The following is a 22,236-nucleotide window of genomic DNA, read 5'->3' as shown; positions in this document are numbered from 1 at the left end:
TAAACTTCCCAGTCTAGCGGGAAATGATGGACAGGAGGATGTTTTTACCAGTCTAGCTCTCAGCCGTCAGTGCAGATCGAGGAAAAGGGATGAGGAAGTGAATTTAGACTGTTGCGACTACACTCTACCATTGCAAGGTTTACAGGCCGTGGCCATAATAGAAATACAGCGTATATGTACTATATAAACGGTTGTCTACAATATAAAACACATCCACCGTTTAGTAAATTGCTTTGATTTGTGTATAACGGTTTAGCTACCAATATGTAGGCTACTCATATCTACTGAAATTGTACATGGCTAATTGTCTCATTGATTATTAAATATGGTATTATTACCATAATGTAATGGGGAGTAACTGTAACTGTAAATAGTTGCACGTTAACGTGGTACCAGGGGAGACTGTAAACACCTCGCATATACATATTTGTATCATTGAAAATATAATGCTATACATTATATCGATTAATACCTATTGTAGGTTAGTCGAACAGGAAGCCATGTCAGTATATACGAGACAAACAAACCATATTCAGAAGAATCTCACTAGAACAGAAGAACTGGCACTCAATGAATTAATGAAAGATTCATCTTTGGTTATAAAACCTGCAGACAAGGGGGGTGCTGTGGTTGTTTTAGACTATGAAAAATATAAAGAAGAAATTCAGAGACAACTCAGCAATGAACGTTTCTATAGAAAACTGAGTGTTGATCCCACATAGGTGTTCCAAAGGGATATATGCTCGAATCTGGAGCCCTATTAAACAACCTTATCTCAAAACCTGAATATGAATATCTCTGCTGCAAATGTGCCATACATCCATGCTTATACATTTTACCGAAATTACACAAACCTAAAACACAAGGCAACTATCCAGGCAGACCAGTGGTTGCAGGAATAGGCTCAATGCTAGAGCCATTGTCGAACTTTGTAGACTCTTTTATTAAATCTCATGTGCAATCATTGCCATCATATGTAAAAGACTCTATAGACTTCATAAACAAGATCTCACCAATAACGGGTTTAAAAGAAGACTGTATTTTGGTCACATTAGATGTCGAGAGTCTATATACCAGCATTCCCCATGTGGGGGGGCTGGCAGCACTAGCACACTATTTGGGAGACAGAGATACTAATGAATATCCACCAACAAACTTCATTCTAGAGTTGGCTGAATATGTTTTGACGTATAACTATTTCAGGTTTGATGATGAATACTATCTCCAAACGAATGGAACATCGATGGGCTCTACATTTGCTCCGAGCTATGCTAACCTCTATATGGGTCTTTTTGAAGAACGTTTTGTTAATAATGAAAACGAGAATCCATTTTTTAATAAAGTCCTGAAGTGGTATCGATATATTGACGACATTTTTTGTAAATGGGAAGGAACTGAAGAAGAACTGTCAGATTTTATGGCACTACTCAATGACATTGACCCTAATCTCAAATTCACTATTGAACGTGACACTCATCGTGTTCATTATCTCGATATGTGGATTGAGAAATCAAATGGAACCCTGTTTACAACTCTGTATAGAAAAGAAACGGACAGAAATACTCTATTACAGGGTGACAGCTTCCACCCTGAGCCATTAAAAAGAGGACTTCCAAGAAGCCATTTTTTAGACTGCGCCGTATATGCCGCACCACAGAGGATTATCTAGAAAAAGCAGCGGAGATGCGCATGAGGTTTCTAAGAAGAGGCTATTCGTCACAATGTGTGGATGAAGCTCATAATTTGGCATTGGAAAAAACACGAGATGAACTGCTACAAAAAAGACCCGCTAAAGAACACTCCGTAATGTTCAGAACCACATATACTTTGAATTCGCGAAAAGTGGGAGGTGTGGTCAAGAAACACTGGCATATTTTATCATCGGACCCAGGCTTGCCGGCTGAATTTAAATATCCACCACGTATTGTGTATAGGAGAGGTCGAAATTTACGCGATAAATTGGTTCATGCCAACTGCCAGCCACAAAAGAAAATCAGCCAAGCTCTTTTACGCCCTCTACCAAATGGTAGCTATAAATGCAGAGGATGCGCACAGTGCAACAATATGATGAAGTGTGAATATTTCTGCCACCCACACACAGGAAAACGGTTCCAAATAAATGACATTATTACGTGTTCCACCACCCATGTTATTTACATTATTAAATGTCCATGTGGGCTCTGTTATGTCGGTAAAACCACCCGCTCTCTCAAACAGAGAATTAGTGAACATTCATAAAAATTCAATCAGGAGAAACGACAGGGATTATCCAGTCGCTGTACATTTCAATGACCTGAAGCATGACATTTCCACCTTTAGATTTTGTGTCATAGAGAAAGTTAAGATATCAGACAGGGGAGGGGATATTAATAATACTCTGAGTAAAAGAGAATGTTTTTGGATTTTCACCCTCCAGACATGATTTCCTAAAGGACTTAATGATGAAATGCCTATGTATGTTATGTTGCGAATCTGAACATGAAATATGTGTCTCTTGTAGATTATTCTGACGTTTTTCGTACGATGTACCCAATGACTAATGGAAACTTGCTATGTCCTCATTGAGATTTTACTGTCGTGTTCAATACGCCTTATTTATAAACTTTTGTAATATTTATGAAATGCATATTGTTATATTTGGTAGCACTTATTTGTTTTTCCTTTGCCTCCAACCCCCTTCGATGTGTAGAACGGATGTGGGTGGGGCCAGGTCTACATAAGGGTGCAAATTTAAAAAAATCACAAAAGCTCTGACGAAGGCCGTGTGGCCGATACGTAAGCTTATTTATTATCGGTGATACTATCAAGAGCAGTGTGCGGTTTCCTTTTTCCTTCAAAACATAATGCTATAAAAGAAAATCCGAGAGAACAAAAGGAATTTGTCCACATGTCCCCCAATCCGGGCCCCCCGATGTAGCGCTGCCTATTATTGGCCAGCTCCCCGATTCAATCAGACCTATCGTGATGCATCGCAGTGAGAAGCTTGAATATCCGCTGCGGTGATTGGCCCGCGTTGAAGCTACTGTGGTTGGAGTGGGCGGCGAATGTTGAGCGATAGACGGAGAGATGTTTGAATAGTGAGCCAGGTCCTTAGGTGGAAAACATTGCAATTGAGAAAAACTGTTAAATATAATAGTATATTTACAATAAATCCGTTAACAGCCTCAAACAATCCGTGTTATTTCCACTGGGAAGTGAAGACCAAAGAGAAGCGCCTGGTTTTGTGTAGCGAGCCGGTGTTGTTCTTTCGCTAGCTAGAGTTGGTAGTCGACTCCGCGGATGCGCGATTTCAATTTATCACCCCCTACTCTCTTGCTAACGAGCTTGCCAACAAAACAGTAGTAATTCCGATCAACGAAAGATTATTTCTCGGTGTGTGTCCAGTTGATCCCGAGTCACTACATTGAATGAGGACCGACCCCTCTCTGCAGGTAGGATACGCTGTCAAAATATACAATTGTTCTTTCCTCAGTGAAAAACAAATAATACTAATAGCAAGTCACAACGTTATTTTCCTCTGTCTTGGTCGCTAGGTAGGGAAGGATACTACTGTTCGTTGACCCCGCTCTGGACTTGCCTGATCTGGCAGTTATCAGACATAAAGCAAAACAGTTAGCCAGCCAATGTGGAAATATGATAGTTGTACCAATTAACTCGGGTGTTTTTGCCTGCTGTGGACGGGTTTTCCTTCAATGTTTCCGCATTGACTCATGCCTGGCAACGTTTAACTTTATTGAACTTTGTAGCGGTGTCATTCAAGCCTTAACGTTACTCAGTTTCCGTTATGTCAAGGCATACATTCACAAGAATCAGAATTATTTGGTAGGATGGGTTGAAATACACTTAGCTAGCTTCATATGAATTGGCAAGTTTGCTTGATACTAGCTACGTTGAAAACCACTGTTAACTACAATTCTGTCAAATTGTCACATTTGACATGACAGCGATTGATTTGGCGATGGCAATGACATCAAAGCGGTTTGATGAACAAAGAAAAATCCAATGTGTGTCACTAGAGACAGTTGAGAGGGTTTTGACTAGGTGTTATACAACTACGACCGGAAGTTACTTTTTTCGTAGCAGGTTAGGATAATTCACGCAGCAGGTTACTAGTAGGGGATTTAGTGGTCTTGCGCTAGTGTAGTACAGCATTACCTTATACGATTGTTAATTGTACTCTTCGTCTTAATATTGAGACCCTCATCGAACATCTGAACGTGTTTGTATCGAACTGTTAAACAAAGAAAGATTCGAGTAGCGCCGTAGCCCAGCGGCTTAAAAAGTTTGACCTATAGCCTAAAGGTCGCCTGTTCCAATTCGGACCGGGTGTTGGGGAAATTGATCTGGCAACTGTAGGACTGCTGGGTTCACTTCCTCCTCACAACAATCCCCAACCGTTGCTCTCCATCCAGGGGTGCTGCACTGCAGCTTGACCCTGTGTTCCTCTCAACTTCATGTCTGTATGAGGTGTGCTGTCTGGGTTGAGAAATGACAGCAGAATATGTTGTTTGTTTCCTGTAACTATGGTCAAAGTAAAGTTATATTGTGTAAACGTACTGCGAGTCATTCTCTGCTTAGAGAAACCCTAGACATCAGTATCCAGTGTGGTGCCTGGTGGTGTGTGATGACAGGTTTCCATGGCAGCCCGTAGAGTGTATGTGTCCTCAAGGAAGGAGATCTGATTGGATTAGACCAGGCCCACCCAGGCTGGTCAGATATGACAATGTCAGGGCAGATGAACAAAAGGAGACTCTAGTTCCTCTACCCAGAGCTATAGGCAGTATTCTTTCTAGTAGTGTGTCATCAGTATGTGGTTTTGACCAATCAGACAGCAGTCTTGAAGCAGACACATGATTTCTGCAGCTTGTGAACTCAGGCCATCTCCAACATCCATTTCTCCAGGATTTCTCTACTAAAGCAGATGCTATTATGGAGGCTACAGGACTGTGTTTGGGACTGAGCCTGTGATGGAAGCCAAAGACTGATTTTGTGATTTCTGTTTTACCCCAAGTAAATGGACAATAAAGCCTTTGAATGTGAATTAGAGACATGAAACAAGAAGTTAGTTGGCCTGGCGTTGAATTTCTCAGTGCGTCTGTAGAACGGGTGTGGAGAGATGGGAATCGAAACTAGAACGACCGTTCATGACTCTGGAAATAGACTCTGCCCCTTATCAACATGTGCAATGATGAACAATGGTGTCCAAAGTTCCGTTGGGTTTTTGTAAAATGTCAAATCTCAGCCCTTAGTGCGGAAGCGTAGCTCTTAGCCTTTTCTCCTGTACTGTGCATGATTGTAAAAGCCTGTGTTCCAGGTTGACCATGGTGCTGACAGGGAAGCGGTCTGTGAAGGGACCAGTGGGTTGGAGGAGGAGGGTGAAGTGTGAGTACATGAGGCTACGCTTCAGACGGGCCGACGAGGTCAAGGTACACACACACACGCACACACGCATACACGCACACAGAGAGAGAGAGGTTTCTGACGGTGCGTTTTCTCCTCCCTAGAGTATGTTTAACTCTAACCGTCAGAGGATCTTGGAGCGGACAGACATCCTGAATGCTGAGTGGAAGTCCAGGAGGATCCAGCCCCTTCACATCATGACATCTGTTAGCTCCTTACGAGGGACCAGAGAGGTCAGCGCGCACTTCACTCACGCACCTAGCCAAAGATATTGTAAATCCATGTTTTACATGCTAACAGATGTCCGTTTTTTAAACATCAGTTTATTGTCTTTCACCATGTTTCACCTTTTACAGTTCTTCACCAGTGTGACTTGTCTGAGTTCTATAATGTGTATATTGTCTCCTACAGTGTACGGTGGACAGTGGTTTCTCCGAGTTCTCCAAACAGGTGATCCCTCTGAAGACGCTCAACGCTGTGGCCTCTGTACCTGTCATGTACTCCTGGTCCCCGCTACAGCAGAACTTCATGGTAAACATAAAAACACACAAACTGTGCGATACTAAGCTTGTTCTGACACGTGCGCTGGAACTGTAGTTATCCAATCTGATGTAGTAGTCTAGTCCTGGCTTGATGATAGTTATTTCTTAAACTTTAATGGAGTTGTTCGGACACATCTGGCCTACTGACTCGCTACTTCTACCTACAAGGCAGGCCAGGTGTGTGTCAGTAGGCCAGGTGTGTGTCAGTAGGCCAGGTGTGTGTGTGTGTGTGTGTGTGTGTGTGTGTGTGTGTGTCAGTAGACCAGGTGTGTCACCTCGCCTACTGACCCACCTGGCCTATTGACACACCTGGCCTGCCTTGTAGGTAGAAGATGAGACGGTTCTCCACAACATCCCCTACATGGGAGACGAGATTCTGGACCAAGACGGAACCTTCATAGAGGAACTCATCAAGAACTACGACGGCAAAGTTCACGGAGACAGGGGTAAGACACTGTTTTATATTATCACGTTTTGATTTGATGTGGTGTCATGTTTAATGACTGGTGTGTCTGATTCCAGAGTGCGGCTTCATTAACGATGAGATCTTTGTGGAGCTGGTGGGGGCCCTGACCCAGTACAGTGACAACGAGGAGGATTTTGATTTTGATGAAGAAGAGCAGGAGTTGAAGATGGAGCTGTGTGAGGGGAAGGACCACATGGTTGAGGATCCCCACCAGGAACCCCTGATCAACACTGAAAGTAAGGCAGACTGCCTCTAACCAAGAATAGCAATTAGCCTTATCCCAAAACGATTCCCTCTCCCCTTTATCTCACCTAGTTCCCTTCCCTAGGTCCTCTCAGGTCTTGATCTCTCCTTACCCTCCTGTGTCCTGTGTGGGCTGACGCAGTGACTGTTTTTTAAAGAAGTTGTGTGTGTGTAACCCCTATGTGTTCTCTGCTTGCAGGCCAAGGCAGCAGTGACAGTTCCAAGAAGTTTCCATCTGATAAGATCTTTGAGGCCATTTCCTCCATGTTCCCTGATAAGGGCTCCACAGAGGCACTCAAAGAGAAGTAAGTACTCCTCTGTGTGTGTGTGTGTGTGTGTCAGTAGTGCATATTTCTGTTTTGTCTGTACTATAATGAGGTGTGTGTGTGTGTGTGTGTGTTATCAGGTACAAGGAGCTGACAGAGCCCCAGTTGCCCGGTGCATTGCCTCCAGAGTGTACTCCTAACATGGACGGTCCTAACGCTCGCTCCGTTCAGAGAGAACAGAGTCTACACTCCTTCCACACACTGTTCTGCCGACGCTGCTTCAAATACGACTGCTTCCTGCACCGTGAGTGTACGGACACGCTTTCTCTCTCCATTTAGACTGTTCTGCACTACCCCTCTTTGACTTCACTGTGACCACTCATCTCTCTCCTCTGTCTCTCTCTCCAGCCTTCCATGCGACGCCTAACACCTATAAGCGTAAAAACATGGAGAATTTGTTGGACAGTAAACCCTGTGGTGACGAGTGCTATATGTACCTGGTGCAGGCAAGTACACACACACACACACACACACACACACACACACACACACACACACACACAGAGAGACACCTCCAGTTCTGATTGTTATTCTGTGGTGGTTGTCTAGGATGGTTTGGTGAGGGAGTACCCTGACGGCATGGCAACCGAGAGGTCCAAGACTCCTTCCAAAAGCCCCGTGATCCATCGCCGGGGACGACCCAGCGGCAACAGCCGGCCCAGCACACCAACAGTCTCCACGGATACCAAAGACACGGACAGCGAGCAGGAGGGGAAAGATGATGATGATAAGAAGGACACCACCAGCAGCTCAGGTACACATACACACACACACACACACCCACCACCACACGCCCACCAACAGACACACCACCACACCACCGACACACACTAACCATTACCGTGTGTGTATTCTAGAGGGTAACTCACGGTGCCAGCCTTCAGAGAAGTTGAAGCTGATGTGTGACCCTCAGGTTGTTGATTGGAGCGCTGCCGAGGCTTCACTCTTTAGGGTTCTCATCGGAACCTACTATGATAACTACTGCCCTATAGCACGACTCATAGGAACCAAGACCTGCAGACAGGTGTGTGTATCTATCATCACAGCACTTATGCTGAAAGTCATTTTCTCTCTCACATTTCTTACATTTCCCCCCCCCCTTTGAACTCATAACGTTGTGGGCTAACTTGGCAGGTTGTATATTGTCTAGTAATGTGTGTCTCTAGGTCTACGAGTTCAGAGTAAAGGAGTCTAGTATCATCGCTCGTGCTCCGGCTGAGGACGAAGACACGCCCCCTCGCAAGAAGAAGCGGAAACACCACAGGTAACACGGAACCCAAACCGGCTGCTCGCGTGCGCTATCGTGCATAAATTTATTTAGCCCCCCCACAACAAACGCGATCACGACACGCAGGTTAAAATACTCTCAAAACAATGACATTAATTTGGGGACAGGTCTAAAAGCATTAAACATGTATGGTAATTTAGCTAGTTAGCTTGCACTTGCTAGCTAAAGTTAATTTGTCGTATTTAGCTAACTTGCTATTGTTAGCTAATTTGTTTTGGGATATAAACATTGAGTTGTTATTTTACCTGAAATGCACAAGGACCTCTACTCCGACAATTAATCCACACATAAAACGGCCAACCGAATCGTTTCTAGTCATCTCTCCTCCTTCCAGGCTTTTTCATCGTTTAACTTATATGGTGATCGCATCTAAACTTTCATTGTATTACCACGACTACTGGCAAAACAGTTCGTCTTTCAATCACCCACGTGGGTATAACCAATGAGGAGATGGCACGTGGGTACCTGCTTCTATAAACCAATGAGGAGATGGGAGAGGCAGGACTTGCAGCGCGATCTGCGTCAGAAATAGGAATGACTTCTATTTTAGCCCTTGGCGTCACAGACGCGCGCGCAATAATTGGTCAACATGGATTTCTAAATTTATTTTGCGACGCTCGCGCACGCGATGTGTCCGGTCTGGTCAGCATGTAAGCCTTGCCCAAAATATAGACTGACTGCTTGAGGGTGCACTAATGGGGCGACTGAGAAGGGTACAGTCGGAGGATCTGGTTGTCAACTTTCATGGAAAATACATACTAACTTACTGGTGGTGGTGTTTTCAGGTTATGGGCCACTTACTGCAGGAAGATCCAGCTGAAGAAAGGTGACGATTGTCTCCATCTCTCCTAGTATTGGAACCTTCACAATACTCTGTTAGCTTGCGGCGCCACACAATCTTTGAATGTGTTGTGGTCAATGTGACGAGTTTATGACTAATTAATTTTTTGTTGCAAGTTGCTGACCTGTGCTTGAACCCTTCCCCTGTAGATGGCTCGTCCAACCACGTGTATAACTACCAGCCATGTGACCATCCCCGCCAGCCCTGTGACTCCTCCTGCCCCTGCGTCACCGCTCAGAACTTCTGTGAGAAATTCTGCCAGTGCAGCTCAGAGTGTGAGGACATTTTAAATACTTTATTTCCATACAATATTACATTGCAGATGACCAGTTTCTGTGACACGCTCACTCTAACTGTCTGTCTGTGTGTAGGTCAGAACCGTTTCCCAGGATGCAGGTGTAAGGCCCAGTGCAACACCAAGCAGTGTCCGTGTTACCTGGCGGTCAGGGAGTGTGACCCTGACCTGTGTCTGACCTGCGGCGCCGCTGAACACTGGGACAGCAAGAACGTCTCCTGTAAAAACTGCTCCATACAGAGGGGAGCCAAGAAGGTAACACACACACTCCCAGTATGGATCGCATTGTCCAGCTGTACAGGACTTTTCCTTTGTTGGTTTGGTATCTGTTGCTCACTATTTGGCCCCCACCTCTCAGCACCTGCTCCTAGCGCCGTCTGATGTCGCAGGCTGGGGCATCTTCATCAAAGAGCCAGTTCAGAAGAATGAGTTCATCTCTGAGTACTGTGGAGAGGTGAGGCTCAACTCTGTCTGGGTGATGGCTTTTGCCTGCTTGTATGTGATGTACAAACCTGTGGAAAATAATTGTTATGTTTGTTGATCCTGTGTGTGTGTTTCTCTCTCTCTCTCTCTCTCTCTCCCTTCCTTGTAGATAATCTCCCAAGATGAGGGTGATCGCAGAGGGAAGGTCTATGACAAATACATGTGTAGCTTCCTGTTCAACCTCAACAATGGTAACACACACACAAAAGTATTGAAATACTGTTTTTGTTAAGTGGGAGGGCAAGCTAAGCCCCCCCCCCCCCCCCCCCCCCTTCCCCAGACTTTGTAGTGGATGCTACTAGGAAGGGAAACAAGATTCGTTTCGCCAACCATTCCGTCCATCCCAACTGCTATGCAAAAGGTCAGACAGCCCCTAAAACACTTTCATTAGTTGATTTTGTGTGAATGTTTCCCAAGGGGTCAAGATGAGAAAGTATCCTACAGCAGTGTTTAAACCACCAGATGTATATCAGCTGATCCAGCCAGTCTGGTGTGTATAACTTAATACACCGGCAGATGGGACCAACAGACGTAACACTCTGATGCAGCGTTTGACTGATAAGACCTCTGTATTGTGCTGACAGTCTCCTCTCTCTGCAGTGATGATGGTGAATGGGGACCACAGGATAGGGATCTTCGCTAAGAGAACCATCCAGACTGGAGAGGAGCTCTTCTTTGACTACAGGTCAGTCTATCAGGGTTACTAACCAGCCAGTCTGCAGCCTGGCGGCCGGGTCAACAGGGTTACTAACCAGCCGGTCTGCAGCCCGGCGGCCGGGTCAACAGGGTTACTAACCAGCCGGTCTGCAGCCCGGCGGCCGGGTCAACAGGGTTACTAACCAGCCGGTCTGCAGCCCGGCGGCCGGGTCAACAGGGTTACTAACCAGCCGGTCTGCAGCCCGGCGGCCGGGTCAACAGGGTTACTAACCAGCCGGTCTGCAGCCCGGCGGCCGGGTCAACAGGGTTACTAACCAGCCGGTCTGCAGCCCGGCGGCCGGGTCAACAGGGTTACTAACCAGCCGGTCTGCAGCCCGGCGGCCGGGTCAACAGGGTTACTAACCAGCCGGTCTGCAGCCCGGCGGCCGGGTCAACAGGGTTACTAACCAGCCGGTCTGCAGCCCGGCGGCCGGGTCAACAGGGTTACTAACCAGCCGGTCTGCAGCCCGGCGGCCGGGTCAACAGGGTTACTAACCAGCCGGTCTGCAGCCCGGCGGCCGGGTCAACAGGGTTACTAACCAGCCGGTCTGCAGCCCGGCGGCCGGGTCAACAGGGTTACTAACCAGCCGGTCTGCAGCCCGGCGGCCGGGTCAACAGGGTTACTAACCAGCCGGTCTGCAGCCCGGCGGCCGGGTCAACAGGGTTACTAACCAGCCGGTCTGCAGCCCGGCGGCCGGGTCAACAGGGTTACTAACCAGCCGGTCTGCAGCCCGGCGGCCGGGTCAACAGGGTTACTAACCAGCCGGTCTGCAGCCCGGCGGCCGGGTCAACAGGGTTACTAACCAGCCGGTCTGCAGCCCGGCGGCCGGGTCAACAGGGTTACTAACCAGCCGGTCTGCAGCCCGGCGGCCGGGTCAACAGGGTTACTAACCAGCCGGTCTGCAGCCCGGCGGCCGGGTCAACAGGGTTACTAACCAGCCGGTCTGCAGCCTGGCGGCCGGGTCAACTAGGATCGTATTAATCAGCACGTGTCCATGTGAATACTCTGAGGAGGGTGTCGATTTCCCTCCCCGTTTGGTCTCAATGACTAACTCTTAAGGTACAGGGCCTCATTGACCTCTTGACTTTTTCCACATTTTGTTACGTTACAGCCTTATTTTAAAATGGATTAAATGTTTTTTTCCCTGCCTCATCAATCTACACACAATACTACATAATGACAAATCAAAAACAGGTTTTTAGAAAAGTTTGCAAATGTATTAAAAGCAAAAAACTGATATCTAATTTACATATGTATTCAGATCTTTTACTCAGGATTTTGTTGAAGCACCTCTTGGGTCTGATGCTACAAACTTGGCATACCTGTATTTGGGGAGTTTCTCCCATTCTTCTCTGCAGATCCTCTCAAACTCTCAGGTTAGATGGGGAGCGTCTCTGCACAGCTATTTTCAGGTCTCTCCAGAGATGTTTGATTGGGTTCAAGTCTAGGCTCTGGCTGGGCCACCCAAGGACATTCAGAAACTTGTCCTGAAGTCACCCCTGCATTGTCTTGGCTGTGTGCTTAGGGTTGTTGTCCTGTTGGAAGGTGAAACTTCACCCCAGTCTGAGGTCCTGAGTGCTCTGGAGCAGGTTTTCATCAAGGATCTCTCTGTACTTTGCTCCGTTCATCTCTCCCTCGATCCTGACTAGTCTCCCAGTCCCTGCTGCGAAAAACATCCCCACTGCATGATGCTGCCACCACCATGCTTCACTGTAGAGATGATGCCAGGTTTCCTCCAGATGTGACGCTTGGCATTCAGGCCAAAGAGTTCAATCTTTGTTTCATCAGACCAGAGAATCTTGTTTCACATGGGCTGAGTCTAGGTGCTTTTTGGCAAACTCCAAGTGAGCTGTCATGTGACTTTTACTGAGGAGTGGCTTCCTTCGGGCCATTCTACCATAAATGCCTGTTTGGTGAAGTGCTGCAGAGATGGTTTCCTTTCTGGAAGGTTCTGTCAAAGCTCTGTCAAAGTGAACATCGGGTTCTTGGTCATCTCCCTGACCAAGGCCCTTCTTCACCAATTTGCTCAGTTTGGCAGGGAGGCCAGCTCTAGGAAGAGTCTTGGTTGTTCCAGACTCATTTCATTTAAGAATTTTTGTCTAATCAATTGAATTTACCACAGGTGGACTCCAATCAAGAGAAACATCTCAATGATGATAAATGGGAGCAGGATGTACCTGAGCTCAATTTTGAGTCTCATAGCAAAGGGTCTGAATAGTTTTTTTATTTTATTTTATTTTATTATTATTATTTTTTTACATTTGCAGAAGTTTCTGGACCTGTTTTTGCTGTGGCATTATATGTGTGTGTGTGGATTGATGAGGGGAAAAAAGTAATTTTAATCAATTTTAGAATGAGGCTGTGGAAAAAGTCAAGGGGTCTGAATACTTTCAACTGGAAACCTAGAGTGCATTCGGGTCTATGGACATGACTGTAGACCTCTGTCGCAGCGACCTCATGAACATTCTGTCGTCCGACATCAAACGTGTCATCGTTATGAAGAAGTATAAACCCAAAACGACAGTCTGCATGACCTCAGCAGCCTGTTGTTCCAAATAGCATACTTGCTCTATTTCAGGGGTATTTATCTCTTACCCTACAAGGTCCGGAACCTTCTGGGTTTCTGTTCTACCTGATAATTAATTGCACATACCTGGTCTCCTAGGTGGAAACCAGTCCCTTTTATTAGTGGTCCAGAGTTGAGTTTGAACTGCAATAAACCCCTCAGTTTAAAATGAAATGACGTAAATGTCAATTTAGCAAGACAGGCGACTAAAAGCAACTTTTTAAACAATGTTTTGGTTCGTTGTTAGCTCGTTAATGACCCAAGTATAGCTGACAGGGTCTTAACTGCAGCCACTTTTTATTCATTGAGGAACATAAACCCACAACATTATTTACAAGGTAATGGCGAGCTTACAGAAAACGGCTTACGGTTGTCAGTGACTAAAGTAAAAGCAGGTAATGCTACTGCACTATTTCAGACCTCCAGCACAGTCTCTGCACAGATGGATTTGGTCTTGTTGCTGTAGCAGCCCAGTAACCACGACAATGAATGTTGCAACAGTCGCAGAGACATTCACTTTCTTCATGCCTGTGACACAAGGAAACTGGCAGTCTTCAGACATTCCTCCGGATTATAAATGAAGTCTTTTAACCATCAACACTTGTCGCATTCTAATTGTCTACTGACATGACGTTAGAGTAACTGTAAACCCGGCTTTTATACGTACGCTTACACTCACACGCTTTGTGGTTGGTTTGACATCTCTAGCTAACTGGTCATGTTTCTCTCTCAGGTACAGTCAGGCTGATGCTCTGAAGTACGTCGGCATCGAGCGGGAGTCAGAGATACCATGATCCCCTCTTCTACCTCCTCTGGATCAACACAAAGCCCTTACACACACACACACACACACACACACACTCTTCAGGAAACCCAAACGACTCTTTGTCGGAATCCTGGGATGCTTCAAGAATTCTGGAAAGTCTCTTTTTCTCACTTTGAATAATTTTTCTACCAACAAATCTTCCCGTTCTCTGGGATTTGTGAGCCTCTTGGTAACTATGGTCACTAGAACGTCCTTCCTGTTTACAGCTAACAAACATTAACCGTTCTTAATAAATCCACTGACTGGTTCTCTTTAGCTCTGTGATACTTTTTTTTTAATACTTGAGGTCAATCCAAATGAATGCACACATTATTGACTCTGAAATCACAACTGGTTTTAAATCTTTTACTGGGACAAACTCTTTTTTTTTTTAGGGCCTGGCATTAGCCCCTGACCACCAGCAAGACTAAATGTGGATTAAAAAGATCTCCGTGACTGGTGATTCCCCACTCCCTTATCCAGTGTCCAAACCTTGGTCTCAGACCCCACAGGCACACACTGGAGTGCCAGAACACTGTTTTGGGACTATAGCCTGATAACGGAGGTCAAATCAAATTGTATTGGTCACATATACACATGGTTAGCAGATGTTAATGCGAGTGTAGCGAAATGCTTGTGATTTCTAGTTCCGACCATGCAGTAATATCTAACAAGTAATCTAACAATTCCACAACAACTACCTTATACACACATCTAAAGGGATGGAATAAGAATATGTACATATAAATATTTGGATGAGAAATCAAAAGTCAAAATACTGCATAGTTTTCTAAGGACTCGAGACGACCATCTCTGTCGGCGCCATCTGAGCTTGGTGACAGTGAAAGGATGAGTGATGACCAGCTGAACTACCTGTGTTTTCTGTGACTACATCTGAGCTTGGTGACAGTGAAAGGATGAGTGATGACCAGCTGAACTACCTGTGTTTTCTGTGACTACATCTGAGCTTGGTGACAGTGAAAGGATGAGTGATGACCAGCTGAACTACCTGTGTTTTCTGTGACTACATCTGAGCTTGGTGACAGTGAAAGGATGAGTGATGACCAGCTGAACTACCTGTGTTTTCTGTGACTACATCTGAGCTTGGTGACAGTGAAAGGATGAGTGATGACCAGCTGAACTACCTGTGTTTTCTGTGACTACATCTGAGCTTGGTGACAGTGAAAGGATGAGTGATGACCAGCTGAACTACCTGTGTTTTCTGTGACTACATCTGAGCTTGGTGACAGTGAAAGGATGAGTGATGACCAGCTGAACTACCTGTGTTTTCTGTGACTACATCTGGTTTATTCCAAAAATCATCTTCTGTCTGTTTCACTTGTTTCAATGTTTTGATGATGATGATGATGATGATGACCACCTGAGGGATGCTTTGATGCGGTCTCTGTTCTAGATGATGATGATGATGACCACCTGAGAGATGCTTTGATGTGGTCTCTGTTCTAGATGATGATGATGATGATGATGATGACCACCTGAGGGATGCTTTGATGCGGTCTCTGTTCTAGATGATGATGATGACCACCTGAGGGATGCTTTGATGCGGTCTCTGTTCTAGATGATGATGATGATGACCACCTGAGGGATGCTTTGATGCGGTCTCTGTTCTAGATGATGATGATGATGATGATGACCACCTGAGGGATGCTTTGATGCGGTCTCTGTTCTAGATGATGATGATGATGACCACCTGAGGGATGCTTTGATGCGGTCTCTGTTCTAGATGATGATGATGATGATGATGATGACCACCTGAGGGATGCTTTGATGCAGTCTCTGTTCTAGATGATGATGATGATGATGATGATGACTACATGAGGGATGCTTTGATGTGGTCTCTGTTCTAGATGATGATGATGATGATGACTACCTGAGGGATGCTTTGATGTGGTCTCTGTTCTAGATGATGATGATGATGATGACCACCTGAGAGATGCTTTGATGCGGTCTCTGTTCTAGATGATGATGATGATGATGATGACCACCTGAGAGATGCTTTGATGCGGTCTCTGTTCTAGATGATGATGATGATGATGATGACCACCTGAGAGATGCTTTGATGCGGTCTCTGTTCTAGATGATGATGATGATGATGAAGACTACCTGAGGGATGCTTTGATGCGGTCTCTGTTCTAGATGATGATGATGATGATGACCACCTGAGCGATGCTTTGATGCGGTCTCTGTTCTAGATGATGATGATGATGATGACCACCTGAGGGATGCTTTGATGCGGTCTCTGTTCTAGATGATGATGATGATGATGATGATGACCACCTGAGGGATGCTTTGATGCGGTCTCTGTTCTAGATGATGATGATGATGATGATGATGACCACCTGAGAGATGCTTTGATGCGGTCTCTGTTCTAGATGATGATGATGATGATGATGACCACCTGAGGGATGCTTTGATGCGGTCTCTGTTCTAGATGATAATGATGATGATGATGATGACCACCTGAGGGATGCTTTGATGCGGTCTCTGCTCTAGATGATAATGATGATGATGATGATGATGACCACCTGAGGGATGCTTTGATGCGGTCTCTGTTCTAGATGATAATGATGATGATGATGATGACCACCTGAGGGATGCTTTGATGCGGTCTCTGTTCTAGATGATAATGATGATGATGATGATGACCACCTGAGGGATGCTTTGATGCGGTCTCTGTTCTAGATGATGATGATGATGACCACCTGAGGGATGCTTTGATGCGGTCTCTGTTCTAGATGATGATGATGATGATGATGACCACCTGAGGGATGCTTTGATGCGGTCTCTGTTCTAGATGATGATGATGATGATGATGATGATGACCACCTGAGAGATGCTTTGATGCGGTCTCTGTTCTAGATGATGATGATGATGACCACCTGAGGGATGCTTTGATGCGGTCTCTGTTCTAGATGATGATGATGATGATGATGATGACCACCTGAGAGATGCTTTGATGTGGTCTCTGTTCTAGATGATGATGATGATGATGACCACCTGAGAGATGCTTTGATGCGGTCTCTGTTCTAGATGATGATGATGATGATGAAGACTACCTGAGGGATGCTTTGATGCGGTCTCTGTTCTAGATGATGATGATGATGATGACCACCTGAGAGATGCTTTGATGCGGTCTCTGTTCTAGATGATAATGATGATGATGATGATGATGACCACCTGAGGGATGCTTGGATGCGGTCTCTGTTCTAGATGATGATGATGATGATGATGACCACCTGAGGGATGCTTGGATGCGGTCTCTGTTCTAGATGATGATGATGATGATGATGACCACCTGAGAGATGCTTGGATGCGGTCTCTGTTCTAGATGATGATGATGAGGATGATGACCACCACCTGAGAGATGCTTTGATGTGGTCTCTGTTCTAGATGATGATGATGATGATGATGATGACCACCTGAGGGATGCTTTGATGCGGTCTCTGTTCTAGATGGTACTACTGCAAGGACAATGGCATGTTTTGTCACATATTGAATCTTCATTGACGTTTTGTAAATGCCCCCAGGTATCTATTCATGCCGTACCTTGCGTCTTGTTTGAACACTGAATAGTCACATTATTAGAGCCCTAAAGTGCTGATTATTGATTGATGTATCCTCAATCTGATTCATGCATGATGAAGGTTCCATGTTTAGTCTGGGGAGACCTCCCAGCTACTGTAATATAGTGACACCTGCTGCTAGTGAATACTGCAGATTTGAAGCAATACGACCAGCCTTGAATCACGGACTGCTCCTGTCTCCTGTTTTTACAACTAACTTATTGTGTCAACTTTACCGGCAGCTGGGAGGGCTCTGTAAAGGCCTACGAACAGATATCGATGACTGACGGTTGTGTTTAGTGGATGGGTGAAGTCAGGAGACTCTTGTTTTAAGTAGTTTATGTTGCTCATGTTAGGACAGGGCTGGGGAACTCTGGGAGATGCATTGATCCAATGATTCACAGATTGCACAGACACAAACCTGGTTGCCCAGGTCTAAATCAGTCTCACTGGAAAACCAGCAGACACAGCAGCTCCTGAAGATTAGTGTCAGATGGAAGAGGAAGAGAGACATCCCACTCCCTCGTTGTTTCTGGTTCATATACAGTCAATGAACTAAGTAGACCAGACCCAGTCGCTATCCCTTTGGTGTCTATGGGGGAGACACCCCTTAAATAGACTGCAACTGTGACCATTTTCTTCAATGGTAAACAGCCTGAGTAAGACATTTATCCACCATCTTGGCTAGTATCCCACCGATCTGTTAGATGTATACTCCCTGAAGTATACATGGCTGGCGTCCAGTGGGATTAAACATTCTCGAATGTTCAGATAGAAATACAGGCCTACTATATAGAAGAGCCATGCTTCTCTGTCATATAGAATAGTGAAACTGCTCTACACAAGACATTTCTAATGTTCCCTCCTGAACGTAGCCCTGGTTTCCTCCAGTTGTCTCTCCAGGACCACTCTTCTGTCTGACTACCAAGGTGCTGATTTTTACTGTTTACAGGGAGTATTGTTCAAAGTTATGCTTAATAAAATAAGAGCAAATAAAAGGTGTCAATTGTTCTTTGAGCCGCCAATGTCTTGTTCTCACAGGCTGCGTTTTATACAGGCAGCTCAATTCAGATTTATTGGTCTTTTGACTAATCAGATCTGATGTGATTGTTCAAAAGACCAAATAGTGAGACAAAAGAGATCAGAATTGGGCTGCCTATGTAAACGCATCAAACTATGCAGCAGTGGCATCAGTCCAGTTGGTCCGGTCTCAGACAAACTACAGGGGCTTCTCCATTCCTCTCCTCCCAGTGTCTCCTCTCTGACTGGGGTTTCTCCATTCCTCTCCTCCCCGTGTCTCCTCTCTGACTGGGGTTTCTCCAAGTTGCCAGACAGCTGAGCATTATCACTTTTAAATGGATTACCAACATATGCAAATAATGATTGACATTTTAAATTAATGTTATTTTGATTAATTTGTTCATACTACTTCATCCTTCCATAAGATATTGTCCCGTAACAAATCTAGGGTTTCTACCCAAGCCGGCTGTTTGTTCGTTCTATTGGTTCGGTTGCCAGAGACGCGACCCAGTCATTTTGTTCTGTATCTGGACGCGACCCAGTCGATCCTTCTAAATGTTCCATTGCCATACTGGCTGGCAACGTTCTTCTCCCTTTCTCGCAAGCTAGCCAACTACGTCTAACTTAGTCAGGTTAAACTTCAAAAAGAATATATACGACTGGGTCGCTTCCGTAGATACAGAACAAAAAAACCTGATGTACTGGTGTCGCGTCTCTGGCAACCCTAGATTTGTGTCGGGACTATATCTTGTGGAAGGATGAAATATTATGAATAAATTAATCAAAATAAACTTTTTTTAATGAAAATATGTCAATCATTCAAATATGTTTTTAACCCATTGTATAAAAATAATAATGCCCTAGAAGCCGGTGTTGGGAGGATATATTGGCACGGTTTGCCAGCCATGGACTTCCTCTCGGGCCTAACAACACCCACGCCAATATATCCTCCAAACACCAGTTTATCCGGCATTATCGCTTAAGTGTGTTACCTTGATGACAGGGACTCTGGGTTTGAAGTGAGAGGTTGAGGACTTCAGCCAGTAGCTGCTGGTGTTTCAGAACCTTCCTCATCTTTATTATTCTCCCTATGGCAGCATGGGGCGGCAGGTAGCCTAGTGGTTAGAGCGTTGGGCCAGTAACCGAAAGGTTGCTAGATCGAATCCCCGAACTGGTAAGGTAAAAATCTGTCGTTCTACCCCTGAACAAGGCAGTTAACCCACTGTTCCCCAGTAGGCAGTCATTGTAAATAAGAATTTGTTCTTAACTGACTTGCCTAGTTAAATAAATAAAAAATGTACAGACACATTCAGTACACAAAGAAATGTGATTTTTCAGTATACAACACATCTTTATGGGGAGTTTGTGGTCCTCCTCGATGTTCTTGTGTGTGGTCTCCTGTTCAGACTTCATAGGAACGTTAATATTCACACGCCGCTTCTTACTGGGGATAAGAACACAGGATTACATCTTACATCCATGCTTTGACAGACAGCAAGAGAAAGATAGATGAAGGGAGAGAGAGAGGAGATAAAGAGAGCAGTTGACAGGCACACAGAGAAAGATAAATGGAGGGAGGAAGAGAAGGAGATAAAGGTGGGTTTTTCACACAACAGTTTCCCGTGTGTATCAAGCATTGGAGTCAACATGGGTCAGTATCCCTGTAGAACGCTTTCGACGCCTTGAAGAGTCCATGCCCCGACGAATTGAGGCTGTTGTGAGGGCAAAAGGGCGTGCAATTCAATATTAGGAAAGTGTTCCTCAGAGTATTTATTTAGTTTCAGAGCACAAATGTTTGTTAGCATGTTTCTCACTCTGGCTTTAGCCATGGAGGGAGCAGGCCTACCAAGGCAACTGTTGCCTAGCAACAACTGTATTGGATAACTGCCACCATTCACTCTCTTCGTATTTCACTCATCACTTCTCATTGCACTTCTTTCAGTTTTTAAATGCAACAACTGTAGTTTAGACACTGACCACAACCACACAACTTCTGACCACAACCACACAACAACTGACACCAACTGATGACCACAATTACTGACCACAACGACACAACTACAGACCATACCTACTGACCACAACTACTGAACACAACTACTGACCACACAACTACCGACCACAACTACCGACCACAACTACTGACCAAACCACTGACCACAACCACAAAACGACTGACCACAAGTACTGACCTCAACTACCGACCACACCTACTGACCACAACCAGAAAACTACTGACCACAATCACAAAACTACTGAACAAAATTACAGACCATAACCACACAAACCACTAACTACTGAAATACAACCACACAACTATTAACCAAAACTACTGACCACCACTACTGACCAAAACTACTGACTACAAACATACAACTACTGACCACCACTACTGACCACACAACCAATGACCACAACCACACAACTACTGACCACAACTACTGACCACAACCACACACGTACTGACCAAAACTACTGAATACAAACATACAACTACTGACCACACAACTACTAACCACAACCACAAAACTACTGACCACAACTACTGACCACAACCACAAAACTACTGACCACACAACTACTGACCACACAACTACTGACCACAACTACTGACCACACAACTAATGACCACAACCACAAAACTACTGACCACAACTACTGACCACAACCACAAAACTACTGACCACAACTACTGACCACACAACTACTGACCACACAACTAATGACCACAACCACACAACTACTGACCACAACTACTGACCACAACCACACAACTACTGACCACAACCACACAACTACTGACCACAACCACACAACTACTTACCAAAACCACTGAGCACAACTACTGACCACAACTAATGAATCACACAACTAATGACCACAACAACACAACTGCTGACCACAACTACTGGCTACAACAACACAACTACTGACCACACACATAAGAGCCCAAAGAACCTGCAACCTGCAAGGTCCGTGGGGCGACGCACAATTGGCATAGCGTCGTCCGGGTTAGGGAGGGTTTGGCCGGTAGGGATATCCTTGTCTCAGTATGTAAAATGTAATAAAATGTATGCACTCTACTGTAAGTCGCTCTGGATAAGAGCGTCTGCTAAATGACTAAAATGTAAAATGTAACACAACTACTGCTCTGGTCTGTACTAGCTCTGGTCCTGGGCACAGATAGCTAGCACTGCTTCGCACTAGCTCTGGTCTGCACTATAAATTATAACTTAAATTAGGATAAATTAGCACATAATAACCACCAACGATAGTTGTAACTTGTGAACCGTTCAAGCTAGTGACACCAAACCAACATTCACGTTCAGGCTATCATACCAACCAACCAACCAATTAATTCATCTTTTCATCTACCTACTTTTTCTACTGTAACCAGTCACCACCATTACTACTGCAGACACTACCACCACTATAACATATTTCAAAACTATATATACTTTAAAACAAGCTAGCAAACACACCACATTTTCTCCAGGAAATGTACTGTTAGCCTAAAGAGTTTATTAATTAGATAGAACTACAGCTAGCTATCAGCAGGTCTACACCCACAAACCTATTCTACATAGTTCTTCAACTACCACAAACATACTTTTAAAGAGCTGTCATCACTCAATGCACCATCCTGTTTCTCTCCCCAAATAACAGCCTACAACTTTCTA

General features: G+C 44.9%; 1 protein-coding gene across 2 annotated transcripts; it reads left to right on the top strand.

Moving 5' to 3' along the window:
• The first annotated feature begins 3,065 nt into the window (after window positions 1–3,065).
• LOC120050935 (histone-lysine N-methyltransferase EZH2-like) lies at window positions 3,066–14,228 on the top strand. 2 transcript variants are annotated; one of them, XM_038997476.1, is made up of 20 exons: window positions 3,066–3,431; window positions 5,315–5,426; window positions 5,505–5,633; window positions 5,812–5,931; window positions 6,268–6,388; window positions 6,465–6,644; window positions 6,851–6,956; window positions 7,058–7,221; window positions 7,326–7,423; window positions 7,527–7,731; window positions 7,835–8,001; window positions 8,144–8,241; window positions 9,051–9,091; window positions 9,256–9,381; window positions 9,478–9,656; window positions 9,760–9,855; window positions 9,994–10,075; window positions 10,165–10,245; window positions 10,485–10,569; window positions 13,881–14,228. In XM_038997476.1, the coding sequence occupies exons 2-20, from the start codon at window positions 5,322–5,324 to the stop codon at window positions 13,939–13,941; spliced, it is 2,244 nt and encodes a 747-aa protein (XP_038853404.1). In that variant the 5' UTR covers window positions 3,066–3,431; window positions 5,315–5,321; the 3' UTR covers window positions 13,942–14,228. The 2 variants fall into 2 exon arrangements, with proteins under 2 accessions (XP_038853404.1, XP_038853403.1); XM_038997475.1 differs by having other exon boundaries at window positions 7,058–7,227.
• The last annotated feature ends 8,008 nt before the right edge of the window (window positions 14,229–22,236 follow it).

This window comes from Salvelinus namaycush, chromosome 7 (assembly GCF_016432855.1).
Source record: "Salvelinus namaycush isolate Seneca chromosome 7, SaNama_1.0, whole genome shotgun sequence".
Classification (NCBI taxonomy): Eukaryota; Metazoa; Chordata; class Actinopteri; order Salmoniformes; family Salmonidae; genus Salvelinus; species Salvelinus namaycush.
The sequence above is the reverse complement of the archived record's forward strand: the minus strand, read 5'-3'. Positions and strand labels throughout refer to the sequence as shown.

Excerpts from the sequence above, each read along its gene's own strand:
- LOC120050935 (XM_038997475.1), top strand. The coding sequence starts at position 5,322 with ATGGTGCTGACAGGGAAGCGGTCTGTGAAGGGACCAGTGGGTTGGAGG. Across the intron at positions 7,228-7,325 it reads CTGCTTCCTGCACCGTGAGT|CCTTCCATGCGACGCCTAAC; the intron begins GTACGGACACGC and ends CTCTCTCTCCAG. Across the intron at positions 8,242-9,050 it reads AAGAAGCGGAAACACCACAG|GTTATGGGCCACTTACTGCA; the intron begins GTAACACGGAAC and ends TGGTGTTTTCAG.